Genomic DNA, 15,764 nt, shown 5'->3' with positions numbered 1-15,764 from the left:
CCAATCTGGTTAATATTTTAACAGTATGTTCACTTGATTACCATGCTAATGTAACGGTTCGGTCGATTAAGTTGAACCAATTTATACCGTTAAATTGCGATAAACCGGACCAAATCATTTACAAATGCTGAAGTATAAAGTAGTCTTGGTTATTAACTTTATAAAACTCCGGTCATCTGAATTCGCTGGAAGACAAAAACACACAATGTTGACTAGTTTGTGGTTTTTGTCTAAATAAAAGAGTGGAACTAATTGAGTAATTGTAGGAAGTTCTAAAAGATATTATATATATTTCTTAGTTCCTTAAAGTTTGTCTTGGTATATGATCGTCCAAGTTCAGTGTTTGAGTGACCAAGTTGTTGCTTAATTTTTTTTTAATTTTTTTTTGCTTAATTTATTTAACTCAAATACGACTACTATCTTAGTGTCTTATACTCACTACCTTCCTCGAATTTTCATTCATGTGTTTCGTGTGCGTATTGTTTCTTATAAATTTGTCGTCTAATTAATGATTCTTAAAATATTTTGAATTTAACAAAATAAAAATGTGGATATTTTGATTTCAGTCGTATTTAGAAAAGTCTCGCACTCCATCTTTTACAGTTGAATACATTCTGACAAAGACACGTACATATTTTGTTCTTGTTGGTTGTTTGTAATACATTTTATAAATTATCTGTTCTGAAGTTTACTGGATATTCAATTGCTACAAATTTTGTATTTGTTGGTTCCATTTAAGTGTAGTTATCAGTAACAAAAAGAACAAAAAAATGAAATTTAAATTAATTTATATACGGAAATTATTGTTCTTTTTGTTCCCAATGACCCAATTCGCAGAATTTTCTTAACTTAAGATTATTTTTTATTACTCTTCATATAGGATATAAAGTTATATTGTTTATTTTCTTGGACCGGCTTATTTAGTCAAGACAAATGTCTCCAAATATCTATAAGAAAATTCAACGGAACTATAATTTAATTGGTGTTCCAAATGTTTCGGCGCTGTATAATATAATTCTTGAATAAAATTTTGATATTAGCATGCAAAACATATTAACTATTAGCAACACAAATTTCAGTTAAACAAATAATTGGGTAACTAGTTTTTTCAGCCATTACTTAAGTTAATGTTACATTCATGTCTTTCTTTTACTTTATACTAATTCACTATATATACTCTAATGGCGGTCTTATACCCGGACGAGCTAGCTCAACTGGTAACACCTCAGACTTCGATTTGAGAGGTCACGAGTTCGAGTCTCGGGCGGGGAGGAATGTCCAGGGCCCGTAAGAAGGTACAGACGCCGGCTGGCTCCGGACCTAGGTGGTGGGCTGGCCGAAGGCCGGTCAACACCTGGTTAATAAAAAAAAAATATATATATATATATTATAAAGAATCTGTCTTGAGTGTGTTACAAAAGAAGAACTGTTCGAGTACTATTATTTGTTGTGCACCAAAAGATTAAATAAAAGGACAATAGAAAAATGAAATTGAATTATCTTATAGAAAAGATTAGACGTCTATCTCGAAAAATTCCACTAAAAAAGTTAGCAGTTTTCAAATGAAACATCTTGCGTAAGGAATCAAAATGAGCCATGTGTCAATCACATACAAAAATGACGTCGCTGTAGGCAGCCACACGTACTACAAGCACCGCATAAATAAAGATGGTGCCTCTTCCTCAAACTTCCTCACTTTGCAAGTGAAACAAACAACTCTTAGAAATAATATTAAAGGTTCTCTCTCTCTATTTCTCTTTTGGTAAGAAACAAAACAAGTAGAGATCTCTTTCTGTCTATCTATCTTTGTGTTCTTCTTGTTCTATGATAAAACGATCTCGAGTATCCAAAAAGAGCAAGATGTCTATAAGAAAAATCTACCGATGTCTAAATTCTTTAATCAAAAGATCATGTGCTCAGTCTCTATGATCATATATAAGTCCCATTTCACACTTTGTTTCAACTCTCAGGTTTTCAATATTTTATCTTTGTTCTATACCCAACCCCTTTGATTCTTTGAACAATCAAGAAATCAAGAATCAAGAATGGTGCGGACACCATGTTGCAGAGCTGAGTTAGGGTTAAAGAAAGGAGCATGGACTCCCGAGGAAGATCAGAAGCTTACCTCCTACGTTAACCGTCACGGTGAAGGTGGCTGGCGAACTCTCCCCGAAAAAGCTGGTATTTATTTTTATTTTTTATTCTGCCATTTTTGAATATTCAATGTTTGGACTTTTTTGGTCATATTATTGATCAATAATTTTTTTAACAAAATCATTCTTTTAAATGGGATAGGACTCAAGAGATGTGGCAAAAGTTGCAGACTAAGATGGGCCAATTATCTAAGACCTGACATCAAAAGAGGAGAGTTCACTGAAGATGAAGAACGTTCTATCATCTCTCTCCACGCCCTTCATGGCAACAAGTTAGTCTCTTGTTCATTTTCCTTATAATATATTTTATATATCAAAATAACATATTTAACTTTCAGCAAACCAAAAACTGACTATATACAAAATTATATTGGGTTTGAAAATTCAAATGTTATATATTATGTGATCATGACTAATATATTGTGTAATGTTATGTTTTTTTAATCAGATGGGCTGCAATAGCTCGTGGATTACCAGGAAGAACCGATAACGAAATCAAGAATTACTGGAACACTCATATCAAAAAACGTTTGATCAAGAAAGGTGTTGATCCGGTTACTCACAAAAGCATATCAGCAAATTTGCAGGATATTCCGGAGAAACTAAACATTAATCAGACAATTATAACGAGTGATGATGATCTTGATCATAACAAGAAGATGGAGAAGTCGGCTAGATTCTTGAACAGAGTAGCTAATAGGTTCGGAAAGAGAATCAACCAGAGTGTTTTATCTGAAATTATCGGTAGTGGTGGCCCACATGCTACTATTTCTAATAACACTACTACTGTTACTACAAGTGTCACCGTTGACTCCAAATCAGATAAGTCAACGAGCTCTTCCTTCACACCAACCTCAAATCTTCTTATGACCGCTAACGGTAACGCTACGTCGTCTCCGTCCGCATTTTCTGAGTCATCCATTAGCGATCGATTAATGTACTGGGATAAGGAGGATAATATCGAATTCTCAACATTTCTGAATGATGAAGATTTCATGGTGTTGGAAGAATCTTGTGCTGAGAACAATGAGTTCATGAAAGAGCTTACGAGGTTTCTTCAGGAGGATGAGACGGACAACATAGAAATGATGCCCGTCAATGAACATCAAGACAGTTTTGAAGATATTGACAACTATTTTGCATGAGTGAATCTTCTGATAAACCCCACATGATCATTTCAATATGATCCTGTGATAGATGATTATGTTGATAAGTGATGTTGAACCATGCATGTAGCTTGTGTTGTCATATGTGCGTGTCGTTTTGGTGTTTTTCCTTCTTTTTTTTGTTTTACTTTTCTGTAAGTTTGGCCTCAAGTGTGTTTCGTGTATGTAGTGGTTAAATATGGTGATGTTAGTAATATTACATTGTTTTACCGAGTGTATTATATGAGTATTCGTAATTAGTTGCGAACATGCAGAACAAGTACCAATAAAATATAGAATATCGAATTGTAACAATCCAAACATGAGATCTATTCTAAGTTTATAATATAAGTAATATTATTTTACTTCTTGTGAGTGTTAAAACAACTTAAATAATCTAGCGACCATTCTTTGAACGTTCCAAGACTAAAGATAAGAAGAAATAATGCATTATCATTATTCATTACATTCTTTCTGAAAGCACCATGCAGAAACAAAAGTAAAAGCTGAGATTTGTTTCAATAATATTATCTTAAAAAACAAGTTGACTGATTTCCTTTTCCAGGATAGTGTTTTCTCTATATACAAACTATTACAAAGTGAGACTAGAAATTAAAACACTATAATAGCATCTTCGCGAACAGTTTTTGTTACAAGAACTACAGCAAATTCTGATTTAAATATCCATATTTATTTTTGGTTAGAACAAATAGAACAAGTTAGATGAAAATGTTAGCTTTTGGCTTTGCCCCTTTGAGCCCAATGTTAGTTTTATACTCCCTCTCCTCTGTTTCATTATAAGTGTCGTTTTAGGTTTCGTCACACGGATTAAGAAAACAATTAATTTTGTACATTTCCTATAAAAAAACACTATTACCTATACACCTAACCATATTTCAACCAATAGAAAAATAAATTTTGCATTGAAAATCGAAAACGACACTTATTTTGTAACGAAAAAAATTCTCTAAAATGACACTTAATATAAAACGGAGGGAGTAATTAGTTTCAGCTGCAATAACAGTAATTATGACCTAGGAGTGCTAATTTGTGATTGGAAACATTACATATTGATCTTGAAACCCTACATCTTTCATTGTTTTTTATTCTTTTTTTCTTATCCACCTGCCAAACAAAAAAGTGTTTTGATAATTTTTGACCCACTTTCCACTATTCTTAATTCCTAAGTCCAGTGGAAACTATTAGGATTTAGGATGAACTTAACAAACGATAATTTGTCAAAAAGTTTGTTAAAAAAAATAATAATAATTTGTCAAAAAGTATATTATAAATATGTAGGAACTTTTTAATATTTCTATACGTAGAATTATCTAACGTTTATTTCATTATTTATCATAAGCACAAATCTTCTATAAAGCGGATTTATTTGAAAAATAGTTATCAGCTATTTCATAAATCATAATGTGTAGATCTGGATAAAGCTAAACTAAACCCAACTTAGAATATGTTTTTATTCCGTTTTCTTTTCCGTTTCTAAGCCTTATAACGCGTGTTGTCTCATTTTCTGACTTGCACGCAGGACCGTGAGCACAAGCTGGTCAAGCATATGCTTGGGGCCAATGTATTTATAAATATTTTAAAGGGCTAATTTGACAATAATGATTGTTAATTCAGTGGTTTAGTATGCTTATTCAGTGGTCAAAAGTCAGGCACGTTCCTGCTTCCATGTCTGATTATTTCTTCCCACATACCACATTTAACATTTTATTGGAATTATTTCAAGTAATAATTCGCATATTCGTTTGTTTCTTGACGTCGACTCATTCCTCTTAAAATAACCAAAAAACTTTTGGACGCAGATTACTGGAAAGCTGCACAAACAATTATTTAATATATGCAAAAAATTATACTACTTTTCAAGTCCAAAATCTAATCGTAACGAGGTTTGCTTCCGCGAATGAACGATATAGTAAATATATTCATCAAGTTGTATCATCAAGGTGTATTTTAAGATCATGTACACTACGTAATCAACCGGCCCATCTAATTTTCTTATTTCTTCTTTAATTCTCAACTTTTATCTGATAATTGGATTTTAATTAGAAAATGCAAGATATATGTGTGGTGGACTGGTGGGTCGTCACAAGTCATTACCGGTCGTGGATGTTGCCTGTTGGCACTCTATGCTAGTGACACATTCTTGCGTCCGACTCTTGACATTTCAAAGGACTGATCATATGTAACAGTGATAATGCCACCAAACAAGTTATAAACAAATAGTATGCAAGTTATTTTATTTACCAAACCATAGAAACTTTCAAGGTTGGCTCCTTTCACTTGATATTATTCCTTCCTTTGTTCAAACTTCAAAGCATAAAAAAAAAAACTTCAAAGCATATAGAGGTGAAAAACAATAATTAAATAAAGAAATTTTTTTTTTCAAAAAAAAAATTAAATAAAGAATGCTAGAGATATTGAAATATGCTCCCAAGAGATGCTCGTGCTGTTTCCCTGTCCAACTCGGACTAGCGACCAAGATGTATACATTATATATATACTAGTGGTTGGTCCGTCCGAATTTACACTAAAATTACTTTATATTAAAATGTATTTTAATTTTATAAAACATTTGAAAAGTTACTTTATATTAAAAAATAATAAATATAATATGTTTTTATTCTAAGATGATATTGTAAGTTTTATTTAATTTTATTGGTTTGAGTTGAAAAGACTACTAATATTTTTTTTTTGAAGAACTCAAATTATTAAATTAGAATATTAAGAAAAAATTAATGGTTTATATTTTTCTATAATGATTTCTATTTCAATTGATATAGTTGAATAAAATCTAAAGTAGGAATAACAAATTTTTTTTTCTAAGAGTATCAGATTTTAATATTATTACAATAACTAATTGCTACTTATGATCTACTTGTTAACTGAGTGAAACTATTTGTTGTAATCCATTTTTGTTTGTTTGGCTATCATCTGGATATAATGAGTGAGTGAATGCTTTTGGGTGTAAAAAATTTTGTTTGACAGAAGATTATTGGCGAAAGACCATTGTAGTAGAAGTTTGATGTGTTGTCAATGAAATTGTATGACTGAAAAAATGTTTTTTTTTTTTTGCATATTCCCGAAAAACCTTTTTGGTTGATGAAACTTAGAATAATACCATAAAATGATGTTGGCTTAGTAAACATTTAAACGATCTCAAACTTGTTTCTTTATCCGTAAGTAAGCCTACTCATAGTCCCTCGAGAAAGAGTACTCTAATGGCTCAAGAAAGATGAGTGGATGACCATGTAGACAACACAAGCGAAAGTACTCTGGATAGAAGCTACGTAGAGCAGCGAGAGAACTTAGGACCTGGATTGGGAAAGAAATGACATATTAGCTTCCTTTCTTAGCATGTGCCCAAAACCATAAGATTTTGGCTACTTTAAGGCTTGGAATAATTTATTAGGGATTCATTGGCTTGATCACCACAGCACCACGTTTCCTCTTAGGTCATCACCTTTTAAAAATGATTTATTATATTTTAAAAAAGAATTGTGGGCTTTTAAGAGTATTCTTATTTTCGCTGGGAAAGATGATATTTGTTTTGTTTATCATTTTACACTGTTATATAATTGAGTTTTTATTTTCCGTCAAATATGAATCATGAAATTACTATTTCAATTTTTAGCATTCATCTCAGTTGTATTTGGGCTCTACCATCACTATTTCAAGCTATACACACTATTAAATCTGGTTTTAAGATACTTACACACTACCATCAACTGTTTTAAGCACTTAATTTCCTCCAGCTAACTCTAAGTTTTCTTCTGCAGATATTGATGTTTCCATGGGATTGGTTGATGCAGGAGTTGGTGAGGTTGGTGGTTTCAGGAACTAAGATTCAACTGTGATGATACCAATAGGAACTCCAAAGCGCTAGGAACCTCTATGGCATATACTTCCTTGGATTTGGTAGGTGCTTCATCCTCCTTGGGAGTTGTTGATTCTTCAGTGACATGCTCAGTACGGAATGATGTTTACCTCTTTTACTGCAGCCACCAAACAATGTATCGTCTAGAGCCTGAGTGAGATTATGAGTTTCCTTGAATGCATCAGTGGACCTCTCCAATCCTCCAGGCCTTTAACTATCCGATGACATGAGATGCAAAGACATAGTCCTAAGGTATGATACAATCAAAAGAGTATGTGAATATATGTAAGTTTGGTGTTTAAAGATACTTTGTGAATGAGTCACTCACTGCGTAATTGAGAGAGCTTGCAATCAAGGCTTCTTCTTTTCTCTTCCAACAAAGAATTCCCCAAAACAAGCTTCAAAAACAAAAGAGAAATATTACAGACTTACTGACGAATAAACAACATTCAGAAGGATGTCTATAACAAAATATTGAGTTTTAAATGCAAACTCATACTTGTACAATACTAACTGCTCTCTGAGCACTTCCAACTCCAGCTCTAACTCGGAATCCAAGCTTCAGTAGCTCTCTGATGAGGTGAACATATGCTTTTATTGGTTAAATAAATTGCAGACAAAAATGTAAATCAAATGTCGGTACAAAGAAAAAAAAATTAAAATCAATATTGCTAAAAAAAAGACAACCCAAATCAAACTTCATAAAATGCAGGAAACTCTTCATATATGTTACTAAAGCAGCTAGCCTCTCGTGGTTTATTAAATGCCTACTCCGCCACTGCAACATGTGGTTCTGTTACTGAGCTCTCGCCTACAATAGCTTGTGCAGCTGTTGTGATTTCATTTAGTGGAGGCGAGTGGATCACTGGTCCTGCACCACATGTGGTATTAGTGTGAGTTGTAATTTGCAAATAGTTTCCCACCATCAGAGCACATGTAAGACACACATGTAGCCAGAAACATGATCTATTAATGGTTTTTATGCCATCAACTTTGCGCTTGCAGAGAAACTTAATTGTCGGTATGAGATGAAGCTATTCAGTAATCCGTTAGTTTTTGTGACATATAAAGAGAAGGTAGCATGAAGGGATTGTACATGCGGAGGAAAATTGACGACGTATGCGTTTAGCTCCGACACCGTTAGAGACTCGAGTTTCTTCACGCCACCATTTTTGTAAAACCTTTGGAGCATGTACCTCCACCGTTAAGTCGTTAAACTTGCAAATTTTATTGGTTTTGAGCTTGAAGATCATTTTCTCCCCACCTACCTAACCTGAATGTGACTATTTTTACATGTATAGCTTCGTTAGTATGAGGCTATTTTTACAGCCGCATGTTTCAAACAGAGATGGAGGGGAGAAGGTACTGACCTCCAAGAAATTTAGGATTAATGTTTGTGGCAAGAATGACCTTTGGCTCCACACCCAACCAACATGTCTAACTTCTGGTGAAGTCAGCTCACCTGGACATAAAAACACTGAGATAGACAGTTGCAGACCTGAAAAGAAAACCCCAACTTAAATAGATCGGATAGATGAACGTATGCAGATGAGGATTGTTTAATATTAACATTATATTATCGAAAACCATTGTAAATAATTTGAAAAGTGCTTAGTAGTTCTGAGACAGTGGATGTACCCATTAATATGAATGTTTGACGACATAATTCGCTGAGTTATTTGGGAAAGGTCAGTGGAAGTAGTCTTGATGAGGATAACCTCCCCTATGATGTCTGCAAGAGTAAATTAGATGGACGTGGTTATTTTAACTCTAAAAACGAATCGCAGGAATGCAAGTAATGAAACATACCGGGCAACTCAGTGTTTGTATTTGACAAAGCCATTATTTGAACACACTGCGGAACGTAAAGAGCTCTGTCAGTATTGGAGATGGTCCCACCGTCAGTTCAACAAACTTAGTGAAGTTAGTGAATCAAATAACTACAAATGAATCTGTAAGCTTGAAGAGGTAGTTGCTTCTGGTGACATCAAGACCTTTTTCAGGAGATGTTTGAACGTATTCAGACGGTGGACAGTTATGAACCTTGGAGAAGTGCCTAGTAAAGAGGCAGAGACATGGACAACGGTGCCAAGTTAAGTAGGGTGAACATCTAAGAATACAAAGAGATATGCGAAGGAAACTGAGGGAACATACCTTTTCATCAAGGAATCGCATGTCAACCCCTTAATTAAGGTTTCCCCGATGTTGCGTGCCTCTCAATAACGGAGATGCCTAGTAACCACTGCTGAAGAACACGGCCGAAGTTAAAATCGGAAAAGAATATCGGAGAGATAAACCATTGTCGCAATCAAAGTTTGTAACCAAACAATAAAATGAATATGATGAAGCAGTGCGATTTGGAGAGGGCTTCACTACTTATTTATAGTATCAGGAATTAGAGATTATCAAATCAGTGGTAGAGAGGGGTTTTTGAAGTCGATGTAGTGGGTTAAATGACCTGAGGAAGTTAATGTAATCACTTTAAGTCTGATTCAATTAAAAGCAGTAACGTTCGCAAGAGGAACATTTATAGGCGCAGCAAAAGTGAGCAACGGAGAAGACGAAGACAAAAAATTTCAAAGGAAAAGCCACCTGGCAGAATATGCCATATGCTCACTGATGATGTGACAGCAGGAGAAGAGAGAGAAATCTGTTTTATTATTATAGATAGATAGATAGATGTTGCATGATTGAATGGCAAACTGTCTTTAATGTTTTCTCGTTTTTGGTTTGGGAATCGCTTGCAGTTTCTAGTTTTTTTTTCTTCTGTTTTTCTTTGATTTCTATATCTATTTTTAATGTATTAGTCACTTTCCAGGAGGAGTTAGCGTTTCCTTCCCCTATTAAGATTAGGGTTTCCTTCTCTCATCATGAGCGGGGTATAATTTTATTGTATTACATATGTACATCAGAATTCATTAGAAGTTAAGGTTTGTTTGTATTTTATCACTTCTATCTTTCTTTTTTCTCAACTTATGATTTATAGTAGCCTTTTTTTAAAAAAGGTATGATTTATAGTTTATGATTTATATAAGAAAAACATCCAGTTTAACAATTACTGCTTTTAATAATGTTTTTTTTATTTGTCTAGAACATTATGGCCCAATGGTAAGGACGGGCTCCTTCCTGCACCCAGATTGCGAGTTCGAACCCTGCCGGAAGGAACTACCTCATGATGTCTTGGGACACCCCACACGGATATGAGTCCATGTTTTAGGACCCATTTGCATACCCGGAGAGAGGGTCTATCCGTGGACTGCACTTCCCCTTGGGGATTAGTCTGGACCCTTCCATAGGTCCGAGATACCCCCAGGTTTAAAAAAAAAAAATGTTTTTTATAAAGGGCATTGCTTTTAATAATGATTGCTGTTTTTATGACGTTACACCAAGAATTTGAAACAGTTGAATATAGCATATATTTTTCATGTCTAAGAAATACTATTTTTAATGAATTAAAATATATGTCAAAGATGATTAAGAAATCTCGCAATGCAATTGCTTATTTATCTGCTAATTGAAGTACCAAATTTTATATTTATCTTCCAAACAAAAATGGGCTTATAAATGTGTTTACAAAAAAATTCTAAACAAAGCATTTACATGTTTAAACTTTTAAAAAGCTAATAAAGTTTTTAATATGTAACAAATTTTTATTGGATGGATTAAATTCCATGCAGATGCTTTTGTATGCACACACTGATAAGAGTGTCGTTGCTGGTAGATTCACTTCACACCTTTAATATGATTCATCTCCCCTGCATGAGGTGAAAAATATCATCATAAGACAATCCACCTACGTAATAAACATTATAAAAAGATAGCAAATGTTTTTTTTTTGCTAAATTTTGATACAAGATAGCAAATGTTAATAGGATATTCAGGTACGTAGTATGCAGCCTATTGTCGGACATCTAACGTCCGAATGATTTTCTACAAACCTGAGTGGCTGATACTTAAATTCACATATGTTATATCTTCTTTCAAATTTCCAATAATCTATGATTATTCCACGATAAAGAGAGCACAATATAAACTAAATTACGATTATTCTATTTCAGATTGCATTGAAAAGTCGTCGCTGTTAGAATATGCGATCTGATGAAAAGGTGCAGTCGCCATCCAATTGGTGGCTTCGTCTGAACAAAGTGTTTCTATTTTCTCCAACTTTTTTCACTTGCTACACATAAATTAAATATCCGTTTAAAGTACAACATTTCTGGCGATGATTAAAAATTTAAAGCTGTGGGGGTTCGCTTCACCACAAAAACAATAAAAATAAAAATGTAGCATCAAATTCAATTGGTATAAAGTGTGAAAAGAAACGTCACTTTAATTTGTTTTGACAACTCACTAAGCTAAACTACCTATTGGCAAATTACATGCATATATGTGATTTACTGATTTAACATCAATTACAATAATTGATTTCAATTTATTTTTGTGTCGATGTTAGTTAACTATAACTAATATAAATGATTGACAGATTAATCAGAGTTATAAATATCGTTTAGAAAAATGCCAAAACAAGATAAGATAGAAAAAACTTAGTGATTAAAAAGTAGATAATATTAGAGTTATCACTTGTTAGTCCTTTATGGTTAAAATAATAAAATAAAAGATTGAATATCGTAAAAATAATTGAACTCTTTAACCAGTTCTTTCAGATGGATCGTGAGTTGAAACATGTGATATTTTAGTAGGTAAATTAACACTTCAGAAGTGTTAGTGGACATAAAAATAATATAGAGTTGATTGATTTTAAAAGTCAAGAGATTTGTTGAATTTGAAAAAAGTTGAAAAGAATTTTAAATATTGTGAAAATCTAAGAAAATAAATTTATATTTATATTTATATATATATATATTTATATATGTAGTATTCTTAAAATCTTGTTTTATGAGTTAAATTGTTAAGAATACAACTTCTACTAATACTAATTTTAATAGATTTATAGAATCATTAAAATCTATTTTTTGAATTATGAAAATCTATAAAATAATAATAATAGACTTTTTAATTCTAACAATCATTAAAAATGTAACTCCACTAATATTTAGGCAACTTTTTGTTGTTTTTTTTTTTGGGAAAGGGTTTTCTGAACGACATCTACAATAGTGGAACAGATCATGGATAATGGTAGGGCTGGGACTTCGGATATTCGGTTCGGGTTCGGATAAGATCTGATCGGGTCCGGGTTTTTCGGATAAATGAATTCTATACCCAATGGGTACTTAGTAAATTTCGGTTCGGGTTTCGGATCGGGTACTACCGGTTTCGGGTCGGTTCCGGGTACCCGTTTCTTATGTGAATTATATAAATATTTACAAAATAAAATAATTATATACCAGTTTTTTATTTATTTATTTTATTTTTTAAAAAAAAGTTAATAGAAATCGTATATATATTAGTAATATGTATTAAATACAACGAAGTTGAACTAGTCTAGTGGTATTGCAGTTGTTGCTTTGCCTATCCAACCCGGGTTCAACCCTCGAAAGATACAAATCTATGTTTTTTAAGCATAGAATTCGGGTTAAACGGGTACCCGTTCGGTTTCGGGTAAAAACCGGAACCGAACCGATACCCATGGATAATTAACACTAATACCCATCGGATAAATTGCCTAGAACCGAAACCGAACCGAACCGGTCCATTTCGGGTCGGTTCCGGTTCGGGTATTCGGTTATGGATAAAAATCCCAGGCCTAGATAATGGAAATGAAATCATGTTGCCACTTCTCAGTAAAACATCAGTTCTTTCTCCACATAGGCCATTTTGATTCCTTATTTGGGAAGAAAAGCCCAAAGTTCGAGTTGCAAGTTTATGAGAAAGGGCATAAAAATCTAATGGCCCATTTGTTTCCATCCCAAACCACCCGTTTAGAAGCCTAGATAGAGCTGGGAAAGACATGCCTTTTTGTTGAGAATTTTAAGATATGACTATCAATTTGTTAAAAAAAAAAGACTATAATTTGTAGGATCTAAATTGTAATTGGCCTATAAATTTGAAGGTTCCTGCTCTTCATGAAGAACTTCTATGGTTCATGCTCCCTTGCCTTGTGCATGGCAAGACATCTGACTATTGTAAGATAATCAAGCATGTTTCTTTTATGTTTTGATAGGTCATGGTTTAGTCGAATGATTTCAGTCCGTAGCTTAATATTTAAGTTGGTCGTTAGTGATCTGTTTTTAGGCTGTTGTTCCCGGGAAGCTTATATGTTCCGCCGGCACTAGTATTCAATTCATGTATTTTAAACAAGGTAATCAATGAAAACTCAGTTGGCCAAAAAAAATTATAATTGGCCTTTTCTGAAGTATGGAAAATATATTTTTTGTTACATCTCGCTCTTTTTTATGTAACATGAAATTCTAAAAAAATTGTGATAGACATAGTATATGAAGCAATCTCTATTTCAACCAGAGCTAGGGCCTAGCTTAGCTATAGCTACATTCTGTATTTTATGTTCGTGGACAAACATAACTCTATCTGACTCTATATCAGGGGGGCTTTGATAGATATTTTATACACTTCCGATCTCATTTGTAGCTAAAATATTTCGGAGGTTTAATTTGGAAGAAATGAAGAAAAAGTTCACAGCATTGATAAACAGGTTAAAAAAACTACCTTACAGTAACTATTTTAGTAGAGCCAATCAAATTTGAGAGCGAACAAAAATCATATTCGATGCACTCAAAAAAAAAAAAAAAAGAGAAACGCGAAAGGGCTCTGCGGATCACAATCTCAAACTCTTCACTTCCTCAATCTCAGATTCTTCCTCTGTCGGCTGACTTTTCGTTCGAGCTTATTGGGCTTTACTGGCTCGAATCTGGGCTTAGTGTTAAAATCCGAACAACCGTGGAGTAGCGAAAGATGAGGCGGCGGCCGGGGGATCACCGGCGGTCTGCTGCTAGAAGGAGATTGTCGACTTGGGTATGGCTTCTCCTTGACTTCTTTCTCTCTCGCTGGGTTCCTTCTCTTCATCGTTCAGCATCATCAACATCATTATCATCAACAAGAAGATCCATCTCATCTGATACTTGTATGCATTTTCTCTCTTTATTCATTGCTAATTTTTATGCCTTTTTAAAATTTTCCTCCATGGATTGATTTTTTTTTAGATATGGGTTTTGCTCTGCTGATCATCCCTCGTGAAAAAGTCTGGATCTTTTCTCGTTGTGCTGAACAAAAAATTGGTGAACCCACTTGAATTTTGTAAAAACAGAGCATAAAAACAGAGCATTTCTTCTATCCGATGTATAATATAATCTCTTACATTTCTAATTGGATGAGTGTTCATGAACCATGATTCATTTTAATGTTTTTGTTTCCCCTTTTTAATGTTTTTTTCTTTGATAGGAGAGAGACACTACACTGAGACCGTATCTCCTCCCCGTTTAAACTTCACTGAAGAGGTAGGTAACAAGCGCTTCCTCCTTCTCTAGGCAGTTAACGGAGCAAATGCCGCTTGCCAAGGCTTACGTCTTTATAGCCAAAGAGCACAACGATCTTCATCTAGCTTGGGAATTAAGTTCTAAGATCAGAAGCTGTCAGCTTCTCCTCTCCAAAGCAGCAATGAAAGGTCAACCCATTTCACTAGACGAAGCCAAACCCATTGTCACTGCTCTATCAACTCTTATCTACAAGGCGCAAGACGCACATTACGACATAGCCACGTCAATGATGACTATGAAATCTCACATCCAATCACTTGAAGAGCGGGCACACGCAGCCACTGTTCACATCCAAGCTAAGTTCGACGCGCAAGCATGTGGATGGGCTTTTGGAATGAACGTTTTCGACTTGATCGCTTGGAGGAAAGCGAATGTGACTGGTCGGTACCGTTACTGGCAAGAGCAGAACATAGAGCGAACGCTTTGGAAACTGGGGACTCTTCCTCCAGGTCTATTAGCTTTCTATGGCCTCACTGAGCCTCTAGACAGAAGATGGCATGTCTTAGGTTTAGGTTATGATGTGAACATTGATAACCGTTTGATTGAAACCACGGCTGTGATTCACTATAATGGGAACATGAAGCCTTGGCTAAAGCTGGGTATTGGTGGGTATAAACCTTTCTGGTTAAGATATTTGAACTCGAGCCATCCTTATTTACAAGATTGTGTCACAGCTTAGAGGCAAAAGATTATTGATTTCTTATACACTTTGAAGATTCTTTTTGTAGATCTCAGAAAGCTCGTCAGATTCAGATAGTATCTAAAGACTGTTTTCTTCTCTTATAATCACTAGGCAACATTATATATATAAATTATTTTATGTATTAAATATTTTTACATATTATGAAATAATAAATATATATTAAATAATTAAAAGTAAGTAACTATTAAATATATAATTAAATTGGTGCAAACATATAAATCAATTTTATTAATCCAAAAAATATTTTTTTTTTTTATATTTGATAGGATATGTTATTAAATTTAAATGATACTAACTTAGATAATATATTTTAGTATATTTTTAATATTAATGTCAATTAAATGATGATTTCTACTCATATAGTTTTTTTTTAATCATTTGTATCTTTTATAGAAAAAATTTAAATTACTGATAACAAAA

General features: G+C 33.7%; 1 protein-coding gene and 1 pseudogene across 1 annotated transcript; both read left to right on the top strand.

Annotated features, from left to right (window-relative positions):
• Window positions 1-1,715: 1,715 nt before the first annotated feature.
• On the top strand, window positions 1,716-3,525 carry LOC106312415 (transcription factor MYB51-like). Its single transcript, XM_013749931.1, has 3 exons — window positions 1,716-2,181; window positions 2,296-2,425; window positions 2,602-3,525. Exons 1-3 carry the CDS (start codon window positions 2,046-2,048, stop codon window positions 3,296-3,298), a joined length of 963 nt encoding a protein of 320 aa, XP_013605385.1. The 5' UTR covers window positions 1,716-2,045; the 3' UTR covers window positions 3,299-3,525.
• A 10,363-nt stretch (window positions 3,526-13,888) lies between these two features.
• LOC106310596 lies at window positions 13,889-15,348 on the top strand (annotated as a pseudogene).
• Window positions 15,349-15,764: the final 416 nt, after the last annotated feature.

Source organism: Brassica oleracea, chromosome C8 (genome assembly GCF_000695525.1).
Source record: "Brassica oleracea var. oleracea cultivar TO1000 chromosome C8, BOL, whole genome shotgun sequence".
NCBI lineage: Eukaryota > Viridiplantae > Streptophyta > Magnoliopsida > Brassicales > Brassicaceae > Brassica > Brassica oleracea.
Note: the sequence above shows the minus strand (reverse complement) of the source record. Positions and strands in the feature narration are given on the sequence as shown.